The following is a 26,787-nucleotide window of genomic DNA, read 5'->3' as shown; positions in this document are numbered from 1 at the left end:
TGTGCAAGACATGAGCCATGTGCTACTGATGATGTCATTTACTGCTGCTTTATTATTAGTGTATTACTACATAAGTGGCCTTGAAAAATTCTAGGGAGTCTCGGTCTCTCTCTACTTAAAAATGTTAACTGGTAGCTGTTAGCTTCAGTGACGGTGCCAAAGAGAGGTAAGAGGTGGTGATTTTGGCCTGAAAGTTGTCGGCCCGCATAAAAAATTTGCTGAACACTTCCTTGAGATCCTGATAAAGAGGATGAATATTGGCAATTTAGCCTTCGTTAGGCTCTCTCTCTGGTCAGTATGTGAAGCTATCGCCACTGTTTGCTGTTTTATTTTTTGTCCACGTGCACGAATGTGACAGGCATCACGCTTGTCCGAAATTTAACTTGCCACCTCTCTATGAAGATTCTGGCACAGCTTGTGGTCACTGTTGTCGTGTATTTGAATGTTGCTCACAGAAAATTGCCTTGCATAGGTGCCAGCGGTGTCCTAAAGGTTTGCAGTGCACCTTTGCTTGTCTTAGTCATTTTGGCAGCCTAGCTTTCTTTCGCATCAGTTGACAGAAGAATGAAAAGTTCTCTTGCACCCCCTTTGTTGTACGTTGGGACAGGCCTGCAAACCACAGGCAGTGGCTGGTTAGGACTCGCTGTCTATCCTAATTTCACCTTCGTATGGGCCCTGCACTGCTAGAAAATCACAATTACCTGAGTAGCTTAGGTGGTAGGTTAAATAAAGCATGTGTTTACTGAGCTCAATAGATTGTAGTAGTTACATGGGCAGAATAAGGACTGTTCTTGAGCTAAACATGCCCTCACTTGTGATAATGAATATTTATATTTATTAATGCATTGGCATTAGGCGCCCTGTTTAGCAAAAAATGTGTCGTTAGTGTTGTCGACATTGTGAGCGGAAAATCACGAGCATGCCTCTGGCCGGAGGCAATCAGATTGGTGACATGGCACGGCGCTGATTGGTAGGCAGTTTGCTTGATGTCTGCAGGCTACATGATATATCGGTGTTGGAAGGAGCTGCCAACTCTGGTAGCTCTTGTGAGATGCGAGTTGAACCTGGGACCCTTAGATCCCAAGTCAGACATGTTACCCCTAGGCCAGGAAGCCGTGTTTGTACAGCTTGGTTAAGGCAGGGCTTTATAGCTATGCCGGGTCTTTTACATGATATGATGTCCTTTTTTTTTTCTTTTTTTACAAAAATTTCCCATATGTAAAAATTGAACTGGTTCTTTTTCTTGAAATTGAAAAGATTTCTTTGAGTAGTTGATGACTGCATGCTAACGAATATAGTTTGAGATAATGGCAGCACAAATTAAGGGATTAGTGATTAAGCTAGCAGCAAAGTACATGCACGTTAACAACGATCCGCAAGGGGTGCCACAGACTTGAGGCATTAACGATATCGCGTCATGCCCTTAAAAGTGGAGCTCAAGTGTCCCCCCAATTTTTTTGGTTGTGTTGTCATAGTTGCTTTTCAAACACTTATAATGGGCATCACTACCTGCAAGAAGGCACGTGAGGATGCCTGTAGTAACAGTTCGCATTCACTTTTCTTTTTTATCTTGCATGCCAGTTGTTGGTTGTGTTTGGCTTGTAATTTCTGCTTCTTTTTTTATTTTTAGGATGACACTGCACTAAATGTGAGTGGTCCTCCCAGAGCTTTACAAAGTGCCGATTCATGCTCACACCTAAAAAATGAGGATTTGCAAGGTAGAAGCCCCAGTCAGGATTCTCCAGATGCTGTGGGTTCATTGTCACCCAACAGCGGAGACGATGGAGCACATAACGCCAGCTGTGCTAATGAGAACATCGGTCCATGCTCTGAGAGGGAGACCAGCATACCCGAAACTGGTGCATGCTCACAACCAGAGCCCACCCAACCTGGAGGCAGTGAAGAAGACGTACCTGCTGCCGCGAACAGGAGTGAGGACAATAATGAAGAAAGTGAAGTTGATGATCCTGACGCGGAGAGATTAACCTATGACTTCCAGGAACAGTTTGAAAGATTGTCTGCTGAGACTCTGCCGCACCAAACAACAACGAAAGCAGAAGCACTCTTGTTGGTTTTAGCTTATGTTGTAAATGCAGGTCTAACATGGGCACAAGTAAGAGGTCTGCTGATTTTAATTAATGCTTTGTTTGGGTCAGAAGTTGTACCAGGCACCACGTATTTCTTCAGGAAGCTGTGGAAAAATCAAAAGGAAGCACTGAAGCTACACTTTTTTTGTTCGGCATGCTATGATTACCTTGGGACTTTGTTGAGCCTTGGAAAAAAAACAGCTGTTAAATGTAAGTCATGTGGCGTCCAAAAGATAGTGCAGACTTTAATCAACACTGGAAGCTTTTTTTTTTTGTTTGACTTGAAACAGCAAATCCTTGACTTAGTGAAGCAAACAAGTGGGCCTCTTTTTGGAAATCTCCAGCAAATAGCGACAAGATGTCACAAACCAGGAACTTATGCCGACATCACGGATGGTGACCTGTACAGGAGCACAAGAAACCACTTGAACATGACTTGGTCTGATCTCACGCTCACTTTCAACACGGATGGGGCACCAGTGTTTGAATCTAGCAAGTCTTCAATATGGCCAATCCATTTTGTAATTAACGAACTTCCATTTCAACTGAAATGGCAGAATGTGACCATTTCAGCCTTATGGTTTTCAAAAACTCACCCCCCAATGCACCTTTTTATGAAGAGATTTGTTGAAGAGGATTGCAGTATTGGGAAGCTGACATGGTACCATGCTGGGACAGCTGTAAAGTCTGCAGTTCATGCTGTCACCTACTGTGTGGACTCCCCAGCCAGAGCGGCCCTATTAAACATGAAACAATTCAACGGGTATTTTGGCTGCAGTTGGTGTTGGGAAAAAGGCACAGCTATTGACGGTGAGTGTGGCTCGTATTTTTTTTTAATCAAAAACATTTCTTTTGTAATAAATATAGTTTTTAAATGTGCCTGGGCAGCTGATGTGGCTAAGCAGTGTTCAAGGCTGAACACTCAGTTCATACTAATGCCTGCTGCTTTATAGGGGGAGAGGCGTGTTGTGGTGTTGGGCTAGCCTTTGCTTTCTGTCTGATCTTGTCAACATAACTTGCTTGAAATATGCTTGGGAAGCGTGCCCATGTGTACCTGTTTCTAATTCTTTCTTCAATAGACCTCTCCCGGCCTACGTCATCAACGCACGTGTTTCTGGTCCGATGGGCAAAACATGCGCCATACCGAGGAGGCTCTCACAGGGAGAAGAAAGGCTGCCAGGCGTTTCGAATGAGGGGACAAAGCTGGTGGGCGAGCGCTCGGCACCTGAAGAACCGGTTCAGAACCGAAAGTCGACGATTTTGCCCATCGGGGCACACCTTTTTGACGTCACACTGTTTACATCACGGAGAGGTGTATTGTTTTTTTTTTATGAAAAATTTCTACTTTGGGCCCTATTGTTCGCTTCAGATCGGTTTGAGCCTGTCAATGCCAAGCAGGTGCCGGATATCGCTCGTTGTACTTCATTTTTTATTTTGTTTTGGCTGGAGCCACTATTTTAGCGACGAGTCACTGCAGGGACCCGTTGGGAAGAAATATGGAAAATTCAATCGAAGTAAAAATAACTTGCAATCTGTCGTAATTTGCAATATAAGCAGTGTTAAAATATGCTGGGCTTACTGAAGCACTGCATTCTTTTGTTTGGCAAATGCCAGAAGTAGTCTTGAGAGATAACAGTACACCAACACTGAAGCACAGTTAACAAGAACCTGCAAAAGATAGGAGTCATTTGTGTCAATGATGGCGTGGTGTGGATTCTTGGACTCGGTCAAATTTCTAACACATACCAGGTCGGACTAAGTGAAACTAGAGTTACCCATAGGGCACTGCACATTATACTGCATGGTTTGGTTGCTAGCCTATTAGCTGCTCAGGTAACTGCTTCATGGATTGGGAATTTGTCTAAACAATCATGATGGCAAATGGTTTTGTAGACCTGCTCAGCTTGCCTCGTTTCACAAGTGTGGATACGCAGCTGGATGGCAGGCGTAGAGCATCCTTTTGGCCAAAATGGCGTCATTCGAGTAGGGACTTAATCATTGCTAACTTTGTGCCCATAGCATGCATGATATGATACTGTTGATTGGAAATAAAACACAGTGTAGGCTTTTCATCTTGATGCGAAGACTAGAAATGTAATATTGACACGAGTATTAAGTAGAAGAAGAAAGCGATCGCAGCGGGCAGAAGTAGACGACGCTGAAGTGTAGGTCGGTTTTCTCTGGTGCCCTCGTTCTGCCGCTGCTGTTCCCTTTCAGTGTAACAACTGTTACAATATAATGGCATTCTGTTCTTAAAGTACTTTTTGATTTGGAAACTGTTACCAATTAATGCTGCCCAATGTTGCTACGGTAGTTGCCAGAAAAACCATGATATCTCAAGTACAATGAGCAGAGTGAAATAGATTGATAGCAACCTGCTCATGTAGAATCTGTGCTTGGACAGAGCTAAAGCTCTGGCTGGATAAGTGAAGCATGGTGCCTTTTGCAAATTTTACAGGTGAAGTCTAAGCAAACGTTTATATCCGGTGAATGTAGATGCAACCTGCCCTGGGGAATATGTGTGCTCAGAAAAAAAGAAAAGATAGCAAGTCGAATGAAAAATCAAACATGAAGGACAGCGTTGTATTTATTGTGACTTTCAATGGGAATTATCCGTGGATTTTTTTCTTAATGAAAATTGGTTTTTATGAAGCAACCACATTAAACATTGCATACTATTCTATGTGCAGCAAAAAAAGGAGTTAATTTCCATCCAATTTTTTACTACAATTTTTAAAGAGCCTGTTAACAGGTGTTTTAGAGAGAAGCCTTTTTACCGAATGTTGAGCAGCAAGCAGCTCACCGATATTTATAATCCGTTGCAGTTGTAACAACTTACCAGGCTTCAGAAGAGAACAGTGTGACTTTCATTACATGGTGGATTATTGCCATCATGTATAGCTGCTTGCCATGACAGCAGGTTGATTGGGAAGGCAGGATCCCCAGTTTTTTTTTTTATTGAAGTGTCTAAAGATACACCCGAGCTACCCTGCCGATTCTCATTGAAGGTACGGCGAACTTCACTGCAAGTGCATGGCTAAGTCAAATCTAACGCATGTCTGCATTCTGGTTGCTATCCTCACAAGTAGCTCAACCACTAAGCTTTCACAACTTTCGAGGAGGTGCAAAGAGAAGTTCACTCATGCTGACATCTTGGCATTCCCATAGTGATTCAGATCGCCCTCTTCACTCCTGATTGTGCACAGCAAGCACCGCTGTCATTCGCACATATTGCATGCAAGTGACTGTGGCAGGCAACGAGACGTCAGCAGAGATACACATATTGCCTCGCTGCTTTTGCTTCTTACTTAGTAAACAATTAGTAAACTAGAATTAAAATAACAATGCACACAAGGGTGCAGTTTCAACTATTTATTATGCCGTAAACTGATGTAGTGAAAGAAAAATGTATTCCAAGCTGCCTAAGCAGCCACCGTAATGACCAGGAACAGTGAAGTTTCCCTGTCATGGTGCTGAGAGGACGCATGCAGGTGTGCTTAATGCGATGCTTCGGTCAACAAAGACTGCAATCTTTGGCATGAAAGGCCCATCTTGTCTTATGAAGCTCAAGGGTCTGGGGACTACATGCATTGTGTGCTGGAGGGTGTGACCAAGCAGCTGTGGCTTTCAGCCTTCTATATTGGCAGGCACATCTTGGGTTCGAGGCTACGGTGCATAAAACCTCCAATCACATTTGCAAGGATGCCACTTTCAGAACGTGCATTCTGGAAGGCCACAGAGTGGCTACTATTTTATAGCTTGCCATGTCTTTCAGGGTTTCTTGTGCATCCCATTTTGCCCTTCTTGTGAAAGCAGTTTTCTTGCTATTGAAGGATGTGGTCAATGAAAGTGATATTAGTGATGCAGAAAAGCTACTCTTCCAATTTGCTACACAAGTCGCAAAACTCTATGGAGAGGCAGCAGCAACGTTTAACGTTCATCAGCTGCTTCGCTTACCAAAGGCAACACGGATGTTCGGCCCACTTTGGGGCATTTCAACATTCCCCTTTGAGGATTCTAATGGCCGAGCCTTGAAGCTTGTTTCGGCTGCAAAATCTGTGCCAATGCAGGTGGCAGAAAGGTGCATCATGCATCAAACATATGGATTTTTAAGTAGAGAGTTACAACTTTCAGCCCGCCTTGCAGCTGCTAAATGTGAACTAGAATCCAAGAGCAAAAGGTGGTTTCAAACATGTGTTCTTGGAGCTGCTCAGCCAATTCGAGAATTGTCGCAGAGTCTTGAAAAACTCTTCGAGGAGAGATTTGCTTGCGTACCTAGCATTTCCAAGTATTTTCGTGCACAGGTGGGCAGCATCATCATTCATGCCGCAGACTATGTTGTACCTAAGAAGAGCTGTACATGTTATGTAAAGATGAAGGACGGCACCTACTCATATATACTTGGTATTTATGTGGCTCAGAATTCCATTTATTTTCACTGCCAACAAATGCTCATCGGTGCCAAATGTGTCCCATTATGTGCCCCATATTGTGCCTTGTGTGCATGCACCGCTGTCAGAAAACCACCATTTGTTTTCTACTGAAGATGTTCTTGCACAGTGTGTGTTTGTAAACATAGATAACGTTTCGTATTTGTGTGAGGTCGGAAATGAGCAAGAACGATGCTAGATGCTTTCATGGCAAATTTAGCTGTGTGCCAGTGAGCCATGAAAAATTTTGTTTGCTTTATTTGATCCTCAGACAGTGTCTAACAGGAGGCCAATGCTAAATGATAAACATCAGACAAGGCCTTGGTCCCTTGTACAAATTTGTACATCAGTGAACAACTCGGCCATTTTGTTCACATTTTGAGCATTGAAATTCTTTTTTATTTTTGGTTGTCGAGTCCAGTGGAGTTTAATTGACGACTGAAAGAGATGTTGCTTTTTGCACTGCGGAATTAAGCTTATTGTGATAAGAAACTATATTGGCCAAAGGCGCGAAAGCCCATCTATTTTTATTGTTCTGTCCTTTTATTCTTGATTCAGGAGAAAGCTACCTCCATGTCAGCTGTCGTCACACCGTGATGTGAAAATTTAATGAGCTAGTTTGCAACTTTGAGCCTGCAGTTAGGTCCATTTTTAAAGTTCTGAGGCTGCCATTTGTTTCTTATTGTATCCAAGATACAAATGCAGATTATTTATGAGGAAAGCAGTGGTACTTTTGTCAACAAATAGTATTTAAACATGACGATTGAAACATGAACAGCGAAATGAGAAGATCTCAGCAAGGGAAATCTCAATACTAGCACATCTGAATTTCACTTAAAAAGTGCCAAGATTGTGTTTCAGAAGTGGTAATCAACCTTGTTTGTACATTGTCTCTCAGAGCTGATACGTTTGCATTCTTGTCTCTGCATTTCAGTGTTGTTCACGTTTGATTACTTACTGATTGTACACTGTCCTACACTAAACATCTGAACTGTGTCATAAGAGAAAGGGTGAAGCAGGCAGTGAAACAAGGAAGAAAGAAAGGGACACCATAGTGGAGGGCTTTTGAATAATTTGGTCATTTAGGGTTCTTTAACGTGCACTGACAATGCGCAGCACACGTGTTTTCACATTTGAGTGGCAGTGAGATGTGGCCAGAGCAACTAGGATTTGATCCTGCAACCTTGTGCTCTACTACTGTATGCCACAGCAAATCAGCCACTGTGGGAGGTATCTTTGCCTGGCTTTTGCCTCACCAAGCCATAAAATGTGACTCCTTTCATTTCAGTCAGTCAGGCAACCCGTATTATATCAACAGAGTTCAGTCTGTTTACCATCCTGTGATTTTCAGTACCTTTTTAGCAAATCGTTGACCAAACGCTATCATATGGTGCCTTTGGGGATTTCGCATTATTTGTGTGCTGAATAAACAAGCTTTCTACCATGTTATGTCGTACGTCACATTTTCATTGAAGCAAAACCATAGTTTGTAATGATTTGGTTGAAATTGTAAGTCCTTAAGAGTGTACAGTTCTCATTTGATTTTCCTGCTTTTGTGTTGCCCACAGAAAGGTGTTCATTTTTTTATTTGCTGTGCATCCTTTTTTTTCTTGGCTATCTGAATGATGAACAATTCCCGATTTCATTTTTCCAGCAAAAGAGGGGCTAAGCGATCTGGTGTCTTTTTGATACATATAAGCCTTCTGCAGCAAAATGCATTTTGCAGCGCCGGTCTTGTGTGCAAGCAAGTTAAGGCATCTTACAGAATGAAAATTTTCATCAAACTTCCAATCCTGAAGTCAACAGTGCATAGTTGTGGCAAACTTGTGTTGTTTTCTTGTTTTGGGGGCCACAGGGAAGTTCCTTGTTGGCTGTTTTGGGCTGCGCCGTGTGGGTCGTTAAGTATCCCGGGCCTTCCAAATCTCTAGTTGCTAAGAGGAACTTCCTCCCCTTCCAAAAGTTGGGACTTCCATGTATGCTACAAGAGCCCCATGGTTTTGAAGCAAACCTCTCAGGGTTCCAAAATTTGACAAAGGCTGTTTGTATATACCACACATATCTCTCACGAGAAGCATCATTGCTAATTTTCCCCTAAGGGCCCCTGTAGTAGGATTCAAGTCAATAACGCAGCTTTTTCCTCGTCAAAGGACCCCCTTTCAGGCAATGCTGTCTGCAGATTCTCATGGCCCTGCTAGCATGACAATGCAGGGAGTGGGACGTGGAAGGGGATTATTCCCCCCTTCCAAGGTCAAGGGTAGTCCCCTCTCCGCATTGTCACTCTAGCAGGGTCATGAAAATCGGAGAAAGCCAACGGCTGGAAGGGGGTCCTTTGATGGAGAAAAGTTGCTGTGTTCTTGAGCTGATAATGCAATCCAGTGTTTCGCCAATGACACTGTCTTGCTAAGTCACTCAGGAGATGAGCTGCAAAGCATGATCAATGAGTTATACAAGCAGAACGGTAGGCCTGAACATGCAGAAAACCAAAGTAATGTAGAGCAGTCTCGCAAGGGAAGAAGAGCAGTTCACAATTGCTAGTGAGGCGCTGGAACTGGTAAGGAAATGCGTCTACTTAGGGCAGGTAGTGGCTGCTGATCCGGATCATGAGAGGGAAATAACTAGAAGAATAAGAATGGGCTGGAGCACATCTGGCAGGTTCTCTCAGGTCATGAATGGTAGCTTACCAATATCCCTGAAGAGGAAAGTATGCAACAGCTGTATCTTACCAGTACCCACTTACGGGGCAGAAGCGTGGAGGCTAACGAAAAGGGTTCAGCTTAAGGACAATGGAGCGAGCTATGGAAAGAAAAATGATCGGTGTAACGTTAACAGACTGGAAGCGGCAGAGTGGGTGAGAGATTAAGCGGGTGTTAATGATGTCCTAGGTGAAATCAAGAGAAAGAAATGGGCTTGGGCAGGGCATGTAATGCGAAGGCATGACAACCGGTGGTCCTTAAGGGTAACGGAGTGGATTCCAAGAGAAGGCAAGCATAGCAGGGGGTGGCAGAAAGTTAGATGGGCGAATGAGATCAAGAAGTTTGCAGGGTGGCCGCAACTGGCAAAGGACCGGGTTAATTAGAGAAACATGGAAGAGGCCTTTGTCTTGCTGTGGGTGTAGTCAGGTTGATGGTACTGATGAAGATCACTGAGCCCGATGTGCTCCTGTGCACGGAACCTGTCACTTCAGATGACATTCTTGCGCAGGCAATGAAAATGGCAGTATTTGTTAGTTGCATTTCATAGCTAGTTTTGCATTGCACGGGGGGCTTAATCTGGCGTTGCTAGCCATTATAAGGCTAAATTTTCCTTAAAACATTATATCTTTGGTGGCACTTACATTTAATCAGATTAAATAATCAATTACAAATTATATCACTCTCTTTCTAAATCTTAGAATAAGCAATGCAATAAATTTACTATTATGCGGAAAATGAGAGTACGCTGTTCAAGAAGCAGTAAATAATAATCTGCTTTTTACTTTATTGCAGGAAAAACAAACTGCTGATTGGAGGTTTAATTTGTCACAATGTACTGAGCTAGTCCGAGTAATGTGTACTTGGAGTTATGGACACAACTTGAAATGTAGAAGACAGTGTGTCCTGTTTTGTCTTAATTCACATTGCATCAGTCAACAACAATATTTATTCTAAATAATGTGCATATGTATGAACTACATCTTGAGGTGAGGGTACAAATATGCTTCCCTTCCTTTTTTCTTTATTAGTAAGAAAAAAGCATGCAGATTCATGCTGATATGTATCCTTTAAATTAAGGAACTATGAGTGGTACTTTACTTTTGGCTTTGGCAGTGCGCTGCTAGTTGCAGGCACGAGAATTAGCTGCATTGATGTGCGAAGAAAATGGACGGTTCTTAAATGTTCTGTTCTCAGACTTGTACAACTGTACACACATATACTTCACGGCACGGGCGGGCACATTATAAGATTTTATTTTCTTATCCCGCCAGATGGTACTGGTCCGCAAAACCGGAAAATCAAACGAGCCGGCAACTGCGCGTAACGTGCGCGTCGACGTGAGCTGTACGTTCCTCTATGTATGTAGCCAGCGTACGCTATATACCTATCAGAAAATCCAACAGGCTGTAGGTCTGTTGGCAATCCGTAAATTGGGACCCTGCTGGTGTCGGGCCTGCTGGTGTTGGGCCTATTGGTGTTGGGCCTATTGGTGTTGGGTGTATTGCTGTCGGGCCTATTGGTGTTGGACCTAATGGTGTCGGCCTACTGGAATCGGCCTACTGGTGTTGGCCTGGTGGTGTCGGCTTACTGGTATTGGCCTGCTTTTGTGCATGCCTGAAGGCCTGTTGGCCCGTGAGCATGAAGCTCACGCAGACACATGACCATGGCACCTTCACGTTGTTTCAACACACAATCCTGCTGGTATCTTTGGACAAGCTTAAAACGATTATCTGAATACTTGAAAAGGAGAACTTGGATAAACTGGAAAATTATTTCTGCATGCTGCAAATAAATGGTGCAATAACTTTTTTAGCAAAATGTGTGTCTCTAGATAACAGTCACAAAAAATTTCACAGAACACCTTTATTATGTTGCGCACTATTTGCGCTGTACATCACCCAGTTTCTGAGCAAGATGCTTGCGCACCGCTTTCAGCCGTTTTGCAGACTCCTCTGGGCTTGTGTCCCCCATGTAGAGGCGGAACAAAGCTGCAGAAAGAATAAATATTAAGGGCAATGTATGGATTGAGGGGCATTGCAGAAAGATTTCCACAAGCAACTCTCAAAAGAAGAAGTAAAGCAAAGAAGCCCAATGCAGTCAAGGACTGCAGTTTCAAAAGTTGCATATAGTGCATTATATATAGTCAAATGAAAAATTGCTTTCTGACTAAGGGCCAGCCCAATCTGGAACACAATAGCCACTGGTGGTTCATACAAGTGCATTGTAGCACTTTGCCTTTGGCAACATACATTTTACACAATAAACTGACAAAATAGTGGCAGCATAAAAGCACCATCATGTTACTCTGCAAGGTAGAAACTTTTTTCTGAGATGATTCGACGCGGTCAAGAGCTTTTAGGTAGTCAGTGCAGACTGCGATATATTCATGAGAAGGACTAGCTGTAGTTGCTTAGTGGTTAGGATTTCAGATACCGAGCCTGAGTATTCAGGCTCGAACCCAGTCGCAGCCACCCAATTTCGATGAAGGCAAAATGCAAAAGGCGTCCATGTGCTGGACGATGTCAGTAAAGGTTTAACACTTCTGGTGATGTAAAATTATTCCAGAACACTCTACTACAGCATCCCTCATAGGCTGAGTAACCTTGGGACGTTAAATTCCACACACCACAACAAATTTATGAGAAGCCTTCTTAAAATATATGAACTCAATCTCAAACTGCTGAGCTACATCCAGCTAGGCCAACTTCAATTTCTCCTCCGTATCTCTGTAAGCTCTGCCACGGACAAACATTTAATGCTTCAATAATAACTATGGGCAGAATACAATGAATTCTTAGTTAAGAGCAGAAGAACAAGTTTAAGTAATACAGCTTGCTGCAGAACAACCTTCATTAACTGCTGTGGTATAGCGCAGTGTTCTGCATTGAAAAAAATGCACACATGATAACTTTAAAAGTGAGTGAGCTGCCATTAATTACTGGACACAGCTCTGGATCTGTGAACTATAAGCAGTGTTGTCCGGTGGTGAAAATTCCTTGAACAATGGGTCTGTCATGACTTCTTAAATTTGTTTAATTCCAGTTTTATTAACATACTTTGCACGTACACGATGATGCAAATGATGATGCATTTAATGTGACCAGTTCCAGCAAACAGCTTCCTGCTTGTCTAGTGTTTGTAAATAACCTGTGGAAAAGTTGTATCCTGAGTTGTCATTGAAACATTTTTCCTTCTGTACCAAAACTCACAGCCCACAAGGTATGATGAGAAGTTTTGGTTCCAAATTATTGTTACGTGGCCATTTACTAACTGAGCAACGCTAGACATAAAGCAAAAGAGTCACCAAAGGGTCAACACACCTTTCAGAGAAGTCAGCTTCTGCGGCGTCAATGCAGGCTTTGGCTCTGTCTTGCCCAGAGACAGGCTTCTGTTTGAAAGCGTTCCAGTCACACTCCTGTTTTTTAACTCTTCTGTGCTCCAGTACACCTGAGCCGCCATCCGGCAGAACATCGAGTCGGATGGCGCCTGGAAGAGCCTAGTCCACACCTGTGGCTCCACCCAGGCACCGCTTCCAGCATAGACCGGCAAAATATGTGCACACAGCTGTTAATACTTTCCTGCGGCCTATTTTCTTCAGACCTCTTTCTGCGCTCTGAGGCTATAAGTACCTTGACAGAGGAGCTTTCAGTAGCACCATCAAGCATTACATAGTACTCTAGCACATGATGGCGACTTAAGGTCACTTGACAATGACGCAAAACAAAAACTGTCACGCTATTTAGCACTTTTTGTATAGTCCCCTCAAAGCCAATATGACAGGCTGGGCAACTGTTTTCTCCTGAGTCTCATGGTATGGAGCACAAAAAATGCAGAAGTCATGAATATCACAATAGTATCCATATGAAAGCAGTTCTACCACACCTTATGAGTTTTTAGAGTGTTGCATTGTCACGTTTTTCAAGCATCACATTAGTGTATTGCCCACATAAGACTTCAAACTCCAATAACAACAGCAACGCGTAATATGACAAAACATTGCTCCAAATTCCATACTCCACAAAAGCTTGAGCTGTCAATCAGAAAAAGCTACTACGGGTTCTTTACAAAAATAGTGTTCCAGTTTAGACATGAATGCAAAAACGACTGCCTAAATTTGTCTTTGAGCAATATAGTTAAGGAGAAAGTGGATTTTACATCTGGCCCCAAAATATTCAAAGCTAACACACCACTGATGATAACATGGGCTTATGCAACTTGTTCAATACATTGGACATTGTTAGCAGTTTAAGCATGATCAATGCACCTGTGTTGCGAACAGGCTTACCAGCTGCACAACTAAAGTGCCTGACAGCAGGTTAGAAATGCAGGAGAGGCTTTTGTAAATTTACTGCTCACATGAAACAGCAGTTCAGTATGACAAATTAACTCTCCTTGCAAGCACCCAATTAGCAGCTTGAAGTCTTCTGCCACATCGAAAAGCAGCAATTAATATGCTTGTGCTACAGGTTATTCCCTTAGAGGTGCTATCTTCCTGACCTATGCAATCTTAAAACTAAACAAAAAATTAAGCAGACTCAAAATGTTATTGAGTAGGCTTAATTTAACATAGGGTCGGATATACGGCACTCTCTTGGGGCAGCAGTCACATTTTAGCCATGTATTTCTTCGCCTTTTGTTAAAAAAAAATTGTGTTCTGCATGTTTTCCTTATGTGAAATTTACCAATGCCCCACCACCTCCCTCCATAAATGCTCCCCTGAGGCTCATTTAAAATGAATACTGTAGCTGTCTGCATACCTGTTCACATCTATATATAATAATTCAAAAAGCCTACTTTGGACCATAAGAAATTTGTCGTCCCATTTAAGCTGACAAGATATTTTATATTTTAAAGCACAGTCCTTGCAGTAAAACTGGGAGCCATGGAACACCATCTCCACCAGATGTTTACATGCTTGCTTGTAAAAAAGAAAGGTGATTACTTTTCCATCATCCCTGGTAGAGCCCACCTGTATGTCAGCTTCAGTGACAGGGCAGTGGCCATGGCCTCCTTCTCCTGCACAAAGACAAAGAGGATTCTGGTGTGGGCTAGTTGGTTCATGCTTAATAAACAGATTTTAGCCTGCTGAGTGTGCCTATTGCCTAGCAACTTTTACTTTTTTCATCGCCATTTTGCTCATGCTTTTCTCATGCTTTTACGCCTTCTCGCTCTCTTGAATGTTTTTTTTTTTTTTTTACGTAGCCCAAAGATTCCGCTTTGCTTTGCAGTAGTACTCATTTTCTTGCCTATCTGAGCTGCAGTTGTCATTGGCTGTAGCTGGTCCATGCACATCTTTGTATCTGTTAGTCCCTTTATCATTAGCTTGGTAATGCTATATTTTTTTATAGTGCATGCACGTTTTATGAGTTCTGTCGAGCTGTGTGATGACTCCCCAAACGTGTGAAGCGTTCCTTCGCTGTGTCCCGTGGCTGACAGTGCATCACGTGGTCCAGGAAATAGTATAAATCTGTGCTGGTTTTTCACGCAATAAAGAGTTGGTAGTCAGCGCCCGTCCTGTGTTTTTTGTGTTCCTTCTGTCCTTGTTCCGTAGCGCTGTTGTGAATCTGTTTATTAAACAAAGACAAAAATTGACTTTTTGCTTTGAACACCAAAAAAAGTATAAAATGTGCATGCACAGGGATGATCAAACCATAAAATGATCAATTAACATAGCTTCTTATATACTTAACTTTTTCATGGGGGCTGGAATATTCAAACACTGCATGTGGTACCTCTACTCCGAAACTGATATAAAAAAAAACAGTGCTCATCGTGGCTTGTACCACAGGTACACAAGTAAAAAGTAGTTGTAGAGGCGTTGCTCTTCAGTTAAAGCTTGCACTAAGGTGTGCAGATAATCTAGACAGTTGCGTGGCTATATTAGGCAAAACAACCATGGAAAGTCATTCGAGGAAATGGTAATCTTCTGAAAGCGTTCCATTTATTCTCACTCTAAAGGAGTTATAGCATTTTTTCGCACTGTATGGAGAATGCAATGGTGCTAAATAACTGAGAAATACCAAAATTATTTGACACTCATTAGCTTTTAAGCATTAAGCAAACTCTCCCAGGCAAGTCAGCTTCAGCTTATAAACACTATATTTTGCAGTGGATCAAAATTGTCAAATCACCAAACCAACAATCGAGTAATCTTACCACGTAGACCTGGGCTCTCCAGGGGACCAGCACTTGTCGAGGCTTGTCCTGCGGATGGAGTGAGTAAAAAGGAGTTCCAGATGTGTTATTCTTCCACTATTACCTGCAATAAGGCACGCAGGCACTCCAGACTGTTGCATGGCTAAAGCAGGCAAAGAAGCCGTGCAAAGCCTTGGCAGTAAGACGAACAGGTAGTCTTCAGAAAGTGCTTTCATGTATTGTTGCTTTCAAAGAATTAATCATGGCATTCTTTTCGTACTGCATGGGCCGTGCAATGGTGCTAAGTAATTCTCAGCAACATCAAATTGGTCTGATGCTCATTGGCTTTCAAGCATTAAGCAAACTTTCCCAGGCGAGTCGGCTTCAGCTTATGAACACTATATTTTGAAGCAGACCAAAATTTTCAGATCACCAAACCAACACGGGAGTACAATGAGAATCTTACCAAGCAGACCTGGGCTCTCCAGGGAAGAAGTGCTCGTCAAGGCTTGTCCTGCAGGTAAAGCAAGTAATAAGTTAGCCAACTACCGAGGCTTTTTTCTCCCAACATACGACTACGATCCAAAACAGCGCTAAACTGTCAGATCACTAAACCCAAAACATGAAAGAGTATCTTACCAAGCAGACCTGGGCTCTGGGAAGCAGTGCTCGTTGAAGCTTGTCCTGTAGGTGCAGCAAGTAATAAGTTAGCCAACTACCGAGGCTTTTTTCTGCCAACATACGACTACGATAACAAAACAGCGCTAAACTGTCAGATCACTAAACTCAAAACATGAAAGAGTATCTTACCAAGCAGACCTGGGCTCTGGGAAGCAGTGCTCGTTGAAGCTTGTCCTGTAGGTGCAGCAAGTAATAAGTTAGTCAACTACCGAGGCTTTTTTCTCCCAACATACGACTACGATCCAAAACAGCGCTAAACTGTCAGATCACTAAACTCAAAACATGAAAGAGTATCTTACCTTACCAAGCAGACCTGGGCTCTGGGAAGCAGTGCTCGTTGAAGCTTGTCCTGCAGGTGCAGCAAGTAATAAGTTAGCCAACTACCGAGGCTTTTTTCTCCCAACATACGACTACGATAACAAAACAGCGCTAAACTGTCAGATCACTAAACTCAAAACATGAAAGAGTATCTTACCAAGCAGACCTGGGCTCTGGGAAGCAGTGCTTGTTGAAGATTGTCCTGTAGGTGCAGCAAGTAATAAGTTAGCCAACTACCGAGGCTTTTTTCTCCCAACATACGACTACGATCCAAAACAGCGCTAAACTGTCAGATCACTAAACCCAAAACATGAAAGAGTATCTTACCAAGCAGACCTGGGCTCTCCAGGGAAGCAGTGCTCGCCGAGGCTTGTCCTGCAGGAACAGCAAGTTATAAGGAGCTGCAGAGGAATTTCTCTTCCATAATTATTTGCAGTAAGGCATGCCAGTACTTCCGACTGTTGCACGGCCACATCAGACAAAGCAGCCGTGCAGTCTCGCCAGTGAAAGGTATACTTACGTCAGCACTTTCATTTTAGCCTCACTTTCAAGGAGTTAAGCATAGCATCTGTGTCAGTCTACATGGTAATGCAACGGTGCTCTATCATTCTGATAACTCTCAAATTGACCCGGTTCAACTAAACAGTGTTCTCTCCCTAGGTTCAAGAAGTTTACAGATTCTGCTTACAAACACACGTCCTGAAATGTCATGAAACTGCCACCAGCAAACCACATGTCAACAAACCAATACGTGTTTAGAATGTATACACCTTACCATGCTGAACTTGGCACTGTGGGGATGCAACGCTCGCCGAGGCTTGTCCTGCAGATATTACAAGTAAAGAGCTTCAGAGGCATTCAAATCAGTTTAGGAAAGTAAAAGAATGCAAGTGGACAAATAATTACTTACCATTCTTCTCCATACTATCTAGTGCGGGCTGATACACAATATTCAGTGGAAGATCAGAGGCAGCTGCATATATCAGCCTCACTTCTGAAAAAGAAAAATAAATTTAAAAGTAATCCCTTCTTTCCCCCTTACATATCATAGCACATAAGAGTGAATAATTCGGTTTTTAAGTACATAAGTTTAGTTGCCTAAAACACTTCTGTTAATTCATTACTCCAGCTTCCTATACCTGAGGATATTAGTGCCAATCAGGTATCACATAAATTCATCAAACACAGGCCAGTGAGCTGGCACTTAATGATTTTGCTCACAGCGCAACTTAATACCGAGAAAAGATTACTGATAGCATTACCTTGTTATTTGGAAAGCCCATACAATTACTTCCAATGTCATAATTCAGTAAACATTGCCGTATCGAACAATAAATTTTCTCTGAAGTAGAGTTTAGAGAAAAGGTAAAAATTTATTGTCCCCTATGGCAATGTTCACCAGTGCCACGACACTGGAAGAAATTGTATCGGCTTTACAAACAGCAATGCAACGCTACCGATAATCTTTGCTAGGTTTCTTCATACAACTCTTTCTTTTTACCTGTATACAAGAGTTTACTTCCACGTTATCCAGCTTGTCGCCTTCCACCATGCTATCCAAATCTCTGCTATAGTTGCAAGCAGTACCTGCGTGTCATGAAACTGAACTCCTGATGTTGGATACTGTTTGCAAACGAAATCTGCCTTGCCTACTCTGCAACACTGAGGCCGCAGGAGGGATAATTCCATGGTTCACAGGCTGCAGTACTGGTACATACTTTAGCAGAAAAGTTGCGATCTGGGTCAGCTGGTGCACTGTATTGAACAAATAACCCAGGCAAACGCTGAAGAACAGGGAAGGGACGAGGCGCACACTGCAACTGGAACTAACAACAGTGTTCTAATGAAGCACATCCATCTCCCAAGAAAACTTGCTGCACAGTTGTTAGTTTCAGTCGCAGTGTGCACCTCGTCCCTTCCCTGTCCTTCGTCCTGTGGCTGGGTTATTTGTTCAATACAATGCTAACCTTCCTGCTTCAGTCTGGCAACTTCTATGACATACTCAGGCTTCCTGTTTATGATCAAAAGCCTAGCTATGCACATGGAAAAATCAGACCTTTTTCACTGATTTCTAATCAGCTCAGTCCTGTGACAGCTGCAGCTAGCCTATTTTAGAACATTTTTTTTTGGTGCCCGCACTGCATGGTTGTGGGCACACTGCATCTTCCAAACAACAGCACTGTAGAATGCTTACACCTTGTTTATTCTACTGCACTGCAGTTATAATGCATGAACGAGGAACAATATTCAGCACTTATACATGTTAGTTTCATTTTTTTTTGTAGTCTTCCTAAATTAGAAGCAAAGAAATATCTATGAGGAATATGTTAAAGGGACGCAAAACAAAAATTTAAGTTCACCTGTATCAGTACGGTAGCGTGTTCAAAACAAACTGAAAACAAAGCTTTCATAAGCTAGAACCTAGAAACGAAATACAGGTGTAGCCATCAATGGCCGTTCTCATGAATGAAGCATGTGTATCAACATCAATTTTATTGCGCGCATCTCAGAGGATATGCTAGACCATCATTAACTTCAAAACGGTGGCAACCTGTCCTTTTCAGCAAAGACTTCAAAAGTTTGAATCAGCCAGTGGAAAGATTTCCAATCTGATTTTACCAGCAATAATTATGTCCTTTGCTGCCAAATTAACAACAACATACCAGTGAAGAGGCTAAGATTCAATTTTCACTGAAAACAATGCAATTGTTCTTTATACCCAATGGAAATCTGGTACTCAGCACGAAGGGCTACATAAAACACTAGATCATTTCTGTAATGCAGCTCATCAGCTTATAATGGCCTAAATAGAAGCGAAACATGCTCTTTCTTCTGAGCTCCCAACAAAAATACTGCAGATTACTGTTTCATAATGCACTAAGATTTCACTTGGCCACTTAGCAATGCGTGTCCACCATCAACTAGCCTCCTTTCCAACTTTTGTTGAACATCGGCGAAGAAAGCTTAGGTTAGAATTTATTTCTCTCTTATTACATAACAAACTTGGTTTGGATCCCTCATCATACTTAACGCCGGCACCAACCAGACAAACTCGTCAACACCATCCCAGTTCTCTATCCCCTATATTCGCTAGAACAGACACTTACAAGTTTTCGTTTTTTCCACGCACAATAACAGATTGGAATGAGCTAATTAAACCATTATCCCAAGAGTTTTAACCAATTATTTTTTCTATATTGTGTTGTTCTTTTTTGAAATGCTGCGTTTTTTTTTGTCTCTTGATTGACTTTGTTCGCCCACCCTGCTTGGACTCAGTGTCCGCAGTATTTTGTAAATAAATAAATAAATAAATAAGCAGTGCCGAACTGTGTGCTGGCATGCCATTAATGTGCGCTACCAAAGTCATGCATATGCCACCCTGTTTTTTTAATGTGCAGTGAAAATGAAAGCTAAGAAATTAAGGAAGCTTCCGCTAGCTAACATATTGAATGAATGAATAGGCAGAGCTTGCACTGATATATATTCTGAACGCGATGAGCACATGCAGAAACAAAAATTTCCGATAAATGAAAAAACCTGGCCTGCCTCAAAAAAGAAAAAAAGATTTTAAATTCTTTTTTAATGCTTAATGATCTCCCGTTGAGTTAAAAGGCACATGCTACACTGAGGGTTCTTTGCACAGACCAGCTGCCTATCCTCTTCCTGTCTTTTTGGAAACTTATAGCCAGCGAGTTAACTGGAAATTTGAGGAAGCAATCACGACAGCAACAAGCATCCCTCCACACAGCTATGATGGATTTCAGAAGTTTAGAAGTACCTGTTCCCCACCATCTTCACAACACATTTACAAGTGTGTGTCTGTGTGGGGGAAACAAAAAATTGTTTCACACTACACATGATTCTGTAGATGGATCTGAAAGTATGCTCTGCATCAAGACATAACAGCTCCAAAGAAGCTAACTTTTCAAGAGGATTTACCAGCATCGAAGAGCTTGGAAGTAAGGCTGCGCTGCAGTTCCATATTCAGAATACGGAGCTGTCCAACTTCATCCTTAAGAGCTTCAAATTCAGCTGTAGCTGGCTGGTCACCCCTTGCTTGCTTCAACGCAGCCAGTTCAATCTCCAAGGCCTCTGTGTTGCGCTTCAGCTCGTTGTGCAATCCAACAGGAACCATGTCGACGGCTCCATCCACCACTGCCTCCTCAATCAACTGCAGCTCCTGTTGGCGCTGCACATCAAGCCGTAGCTTTTTTGCTGACTTTGTCACCTGCAACTGAATAGGCGCAATTAAAATTTCCTGCTGAACCGTTGAGCACACCAAAATATGCAATCCATCAGGATTAATCCTGACAGCCGCATGCCACAGCATAATGGGGAAAGTTGTGCAATGCACTAGTACAGGGGGGAGGAGGAGGGGGGGGGGGGCAAACTGTCCAAGTGCAGGTCGCAATTCTCCGATATCTGCAACTTGCAACTTCCGACGCAAGAGCTCAACTTCAAAAATTCTTTTCTCACTTTAAACAAAAATTACCTCGATTAAAATGTAAGAAATGAAAGGCAATAAATTGTTCTATGTAACCTGTCATTGTTTGTATTTTTACTTGGATCACCTCAGGGTGAAATTAACCAGTGTTTTTGGCTCAAAATGCACTTTTTTGCAACCTTAGTATTTTTCTTACTTCAATGTACACAGTTTCATCACCTGTAACATTGGTTATAAGTTCTAGACATCTAGAGAAGCCAAACGGCTATTTCTGAATTTGCGAGAGCAAGTTGGTATAAAAAAACAGCAGAAATGGTGCATTTCCATATTTTATTCAATTAAAAAAAAAAAAGATTTGAGCCGTAAAAGCCTATACGCTCTGATTTATGTCGAAAGCCAGAATCTGCGCAAATGTCACTGAAAAAATTGTGGAGTGTTTCCTAAAAATTTGTTTTTCATTAATCTTTTCTCTTAATTGGTTTGTTCACAGAAGGTTGTGGCCAAGTACTACACCAGGGTGGCCAAATCCTGCTCTGGTGAGGAAGTGCGTTGTTGGTTCTGGTCACCGAGATCAGGCCGCACTTCAGGCCTGGTTATGCAGTTCCATCGACAGGCAGAGTTTTTTTTTGAGGGGGGGAGACGTGGGAGAGGCCTTTGCCCTGCAGTGGGCGTAGGCAGGCTGATGATGATGATTAATCTTTTCTAAATGTTATTATTTTCCAAATGTTAATATTATAGTAGAATACAACTTAAAAAAACAGCAGTTGCTAACACTGGACCGCAGTCGCCGCTTTCCAATTGGAACAGAAACAAAATCAGCCTGACTTTTGTAAACGGGACAGTAAACGAAATCAGCTTTTTAATTTTTTTACTATTCCAAACAATCCATGCATCAAAACTCAGGAATTCATAATGTTTTTCTTGTGATAAGCTTCTTGTTTACGTAACAGGAAACGTTTAAGCAGCGGACTACTTTTTCGTCGTGGAAGAATTCTGTGCGCGGAGGCTGAATGTGGGCGGAGCTTCACTGCAGACTTAAGTTGTATCCGACTATAAGTGTTTTTATTAAAGCCTTCTCTAAATGTTCAAACTGCACTGACCTCACAAATAAATTTTTTCAACGAAAATGTTTCAGGCTTTGATTAGGCACATTGGCATAACTTGCCATGAATATTTTTGAACAAACTGTAGATGGCTGTGTGCAACGTCTGGGGTGTTTGGCATGGAATGACCCAGTAGAACTGTGTTTGGTCACTCAGAGTCAACCCCTAAGAAGGCTGCTAGCCTGGTGCACAAAGGTCAGCTGACCTTGCAAGCTGATCCAAGTTGAGCCAGGAACCACGTGGAAGAGTGTGTGGGGAAAGGAGCATACTAAATGTCAGCACGGCATCCTAGTAGGCAGTGTATTTAATGTGGAGCAGTCCCTGAATATAGATTAGCTGTCCGTTCATCTTCGTGTGTACACCTTCTTCCCATGTCCATATTTTTTAACACTGCTTTCAATAAATGTAACTCACCTGCCCGACAACCTACTTAGGATCAAATATTTTACAGCTTGAAATAGAAGTGGATATCTGGAGGCAATGATCTGTCTTCAAGGCCAGTCACAAGCCTCACCTTGTGAGCTGTTCATCAAGTAGACACACACTTTTACAGCGCAAAACTGCACATTTGAAAGTAATATTACCAGCCTTTAAAAGCTATGACTTTACCTTTCCTTTTGTCCTTTTCTTCCCTTCGGGTGGTATAAGAGGTCTTCGGTGTCGTTTTTCATTGTAGATGTCCATTTCCTCCTTTGATTCTGCACAGCACATAGAAGCAATGTGCATTGATAAAAGGTTAAGAATGTATCATGGAGCTGCACTGCATATTATTTTGAATTTTTCCAATCTGATATGCACACAACCTTTACAAAATGTTCAATTTTTTTGTATTGTAATGAAACAAACCTGCATCCGCGAATTCTGTGTACAAGTTCCTCTCCGTCTACTGCAATCATACTGTATGCAGCTTATCAGATGATGATGATTGCAGATCTTACTGGTTTAAAGGCAGCTTTGTCCAAAGTGCACCATGGCACAAGGAGTTTTCGTCTACTCAAGGTGCAATTTTACCAACTGTTACCAAAAAGGAAGGAAGGTTGCAAATGTAGTCGCTAGCTGCTTCGTACGGACAGCCGTCCTAAGTTATAAAGCTCCTCCTTGTATTTTACTGCTTTTTACATTTTTCGAGCATTTTACCGCACATATGCCAAACACCAGGCCAAGGGAAACCTTGCACACACTGCATCATCTCTGAGTACCTGGGGGCACTGTATGGGGATTGAACCCAACACCGCTTGCACGCAAGGTGGATGCTCAAACCAAGAGGGCGCAGCTGCGGTACTTCACGCTGCATTCATATGTCCTTTGTTGAGCAAGAATTAGTTGAAGACACATTAATTAACGTCTTAAGCAGTAAAAGCCAGATTACAATTTCTAAGTCCATACACACTTCATTTTAGTGTTTGAGGTTGAGCACATATCCCCTCCTTTTGTCCTGCCTTGAGGGCAAGAACTCTGTATGGTAATAAATTATAAAACACTAAAAACAGAGAAACACGTACATGCTCTGCTGAGCCACTATAGCAACATGTACCCCACAGCGTTTTGCCTCAAGGAGGGCATCCCTGCTGAAAAAAACTTCTATGATGCAATAACCTCATAGAGGCTTCATCATAGAATATCATGCAATCTGAATGATATATCATACAATTTGTATGATATTCTATGACATCTCTATGATGACTATGATTTATAGAAATGTATGACATTTCTATGATAATTTTCTATGATTTGTATGATAAGTCTATGATATTTGTATGATAAACTGTATGAGTTTATTGTAACATAGAACTTTTTTCAGCAGGGATGGCAGTTAAAACTATTACCATTATTTATAAAATATACCTTAATTTAATATATATACGTGTATACATACATACTACATAAAACTTTGTATGCTGATTTCACATTTGGATTTTACGCTCCGCTAGCTGCAACAGTTACTGAGTCATTAAAACTAATACCCTCATATAGTCCTCCCCGGGACATCAGTAGTTAAGAAGGAAGTATACAAGTGTATAATTAGTAGTACACAAAGCCTTGTTGTGTGCAATAAAGCCATTTTTTCTTATACATGAAGCCCAATACTCACTGAAATAAAATTAAAAACACGAGCAGAAACCCGCGAAATACACGAGGCACCGCGACCCGCGGAACCGGCGGCACCGGCACCGGGAGGCACCGGCGGGGTATCAGAAGCGCAATTCGTTGACAATGTTAGACAACTACGCATGAGAAAACAAGTCATTTTATGAACTTCGCAACCTTTCGTTACAATTATTCGCTAGAAGACAGGTGAAGATACGAGAATTACAAAAAAAAAAGAGAAATCGAAACTTTAGAGCACATGTTTTCCATTCGCCGCTTCCCGCGACCTCAACTTGCGCGCTTTGCGTGGTTTACTTGTCATGCCTCAAAATATTTTCACGAGCCCTTGACGAAGCGACAAATATCTATAATATAGCCAATGGATCCCCGAAAGTGCTCCATTTTGAGCTCTCAAGACGGTTGTGTCGTTGCGTAGAGCAGCGCGCGCACAGGTGCGGAAGTCATGCATACTTAGGGCACGCGCTTGTATATACACCTTCCTAATACCGCAAAAAGTTGTTCAGCCGCAGAAAAAAAAATACAATGGATGGCCTTTTGGCGACTTACCTGTCATGTGTATGATTCTGGCATCGTAGTAACCGCCAGCGGTGAAGTCGTCGCCGCACCAGTAGACGCTGTAGTTTTTTCCCGGATCGAAATCCGCGACGTTCTTTGGTTCAAATGACTGAACTTTAGTGTGTTCAACAACAGCAGTTGTATGATCACACACGTACTCACAGTAGACGAACATTTCGGGAACAATTAAAACGAACCGCAAATGCGCACTAAGTTCGCAACGCGACGCGCCTTGATTTGGCAATGGACGCATCTCAACTACGCGGACAAAACTATAAGGCGTGCATAGGCTTTCATGCATCATGCGCAGCAAAATATAGTGCCACCATACAAGTACTTTTCCCACGTAAAACGTGCTGTTATAATTTATAGCTGTACTCGTATATACATGCGTGCTTTTATGTACGAAAAGGCAAAATGTCCAAGCAACCTTGCTCAAATAGTTTACGATTTTTTATTTCGACTTCGAAATTCATACGAAGTACATGCAGAATTCAGTGTCGCCATTTTAGCGATTTTCCCGCTTAATTAAGTCACTTTTGTTGCCTCTTAGCGGGAAAAATGTTCGTCTAGCGGCTAGCAGATTTTTTAGCGGATTTTGAATCTTTATTTCGTGGGTCTCATTGTTTTAGCGGATTTCAGGACGTGAAGTGGATCTGAACGAAATGAGCAATTCTCTTCGTAGGCTTCAGTAAAAAAATAGTGGCCGGCGGGTTATGTGCGAGAAAGGGAATTTATCAGCGGTGCCGGCCGCTGGCTCGTTGGTGTGGCCAGTTGGCGTGGGCCGTTGCATGGCAATAGTGTACTAGAATTAGTACACTATAATGGCACGCCTCGAAGAAGCCCACGGAGAGATTCGTAGCTTGCGCCTCTCCGCACCTGGCTGCTGTAGGGTTTCAACTGATTCTATGCATGACACCATGCATCGACCCTGCGAGGCGCGGTGAAAGGCGCCTAGGCGCCTCGGTCACTTTGCTACACCCTATCTCGCAGATTACTTCGGAACCAGCATCTTAAAAAAAAAAAAAAATCAGTCACTCTACACTTTGAACGCTCACTCAGTGCTTCCTCCTTGCTTCTTTGAGGAGAATAAAGCAGTCCGTTTGGTATACAGGGTGTTTCACCTAAGACTTTCTGCAATTTTTAAAAATAAGCTATTTGAATTAGATGCGCGCTTTTTGTGGCATAGCATTGTCAGTGGTGTACTACATCATAATGCAGCTAAGACGTGCTAACTAGCAGGCTTGTTAACCAACATTTAATAATTAACTTTTAAACTATTACCGTTGGGCTCCTTAATTATTGAGAGGCATGTAGCCCACCGTAAGTAATACCCATATCAGTTTTTAGAATTTCGAAAACGCGGTTACCCTTGGCGCTGTGGCCCAACAAATTTCGTCTACATCGCGCCAAAATACATGCGTGTTGAGAAGCTTGCAGGCAAAGCAACCTCTCCAGTGAACCTAACTCGTCGAGATAGCCAAAATTTGTTGGGCCACAGCGCCGAGGATAATCGCGTTCTCGAAATTCTAAAAACGGATATGGACATTACTTACGGTGGCCTACGTGCCTCTCATTAATTAAGGAGCCTAACGGTAATAGTTTAAAAGTTAACTATTAAATATTGGTTAACAAGCCTGCTAGTTAGCACGTCTTAGCTGCATTATGATGTACTACACCACTGACAATGCTATGCCAGAAAAAGCGCGCATCTAATTCAAATAGCTTATTTTTAAAAATTGCAGAAAGTCTTAGGTGAAACACCCGGCTGTATATCGGCATTGACTGTGGCGCTGCGGCAGAAAATAACCTATCCCAAACGGTGCGCACGAGCATGGGAGATATCATGGCAAAAACGCCGAAAGTGAAGTACGCTCAAAAGTTTCGAGACGAATGGCTTAAAGACCCGGGTCTGAGCAGCTGGCTCCTCTGCAAGAAAACACCCAATGGATTGAAGGTTGCTGAATGTAAGTTTTGCAGGTGCCAACTCGGATCCAAGTACAACGAACTGAATTGCTCACAAAGATACAAAAAAGCACCAGAATGATACTAGCATATTGGGCCCGTCAGCAGATTACATTCCCAAAAGGAACTGAAAGCAATGCCGTGAGCACAGCAGATCTCGAGGGCAGGGCCGCGTTGTTCATAGCTGAACACTGCATGCAGCACTGCCGACCATCTGGCAGAATGCATCAAGAAATCATTCCCAGACAGTGCGGCTGCCAGAGACTG

At 42.4% G+C, this 26,787-nt stretch overlaps 2 protein-coding genes across 2 annotated transcripts; one reads left to right on the top strand and one right to left on the bottom strand.

Moving 5' to 3' along the window:
* Window positions 1-1,495: 1,495 nt before the first annotated feature.
* Window positions 1,496-5,697, top strand: LOC149367515 (uncharacterized). The gene is made up of 3 exons (XM_089574561.1): window positions 1,496-1,519; window positions 1,631-2,897; window positions 5,534-5,697. Exons 1-3 carry the CDS (start codon window positions 1,496-1,498, stop codon window positions 5,695-5,697), a joined length of 1,455 nt encoding a protein of 484 aa, XP_089430687.1.
* A 5,361-nt stretch (window positions 5,698-11,058) lies between these two features.
* Window positions 11,059-24,806, bottom strand: LOC149367514 (uncharacterized). The gene is made up of 13 exons (XM_089574549.1): window positions 24,547-24,806; window positions 22,501-22,589; window positions 20,284-20,578; window positions 17,255-17,338; window positions 17,120-17,167; window positions 16,672-16,719; window positions 16,502-16,546; window positions 16,326-16,375; window positions 16,156-16,200; window positions 15,991-16,029; window positions 15,367-15,414; window positions 12,531-12,774; window positions 11,059-11,198 (listed from the first exon to the last, which is right to left on the bottom strand). The coding sequence occupies exons 1-13, from the start codon at window positions 24,728-24,730 to the stop codon at window positions 11,089-11,091; spliced, it is 1,329 nt and encodes a 442-aa protein (XP_089430675.1). The 5' UTR covers window positions 24,731-24,806; the 3' UTR covers window positions 11,059-11,088.
* Between the last annotated feature and the right edge of the window lie 1,981 nt (window positions 24,807-26,787).

The sequence above is a fragment of the Amblyomma mixtum genome, chromosome 1, assembly GCF_055824585.1.
Source record: "Amblyomma mixtum isolate Tamu chromosome 1, ASM5582458v1, whole genome shotgun sequence".
Lineage (NCBI taxonomy): Eukaryota > Metazoa > Arthropoda > Arachnida > Ixodida > Ixodidae > Amblyomma > Amblyomma mixtum.
This window is presented reverse-complemented; position numbering and strand designations above follow the sequence as displayed.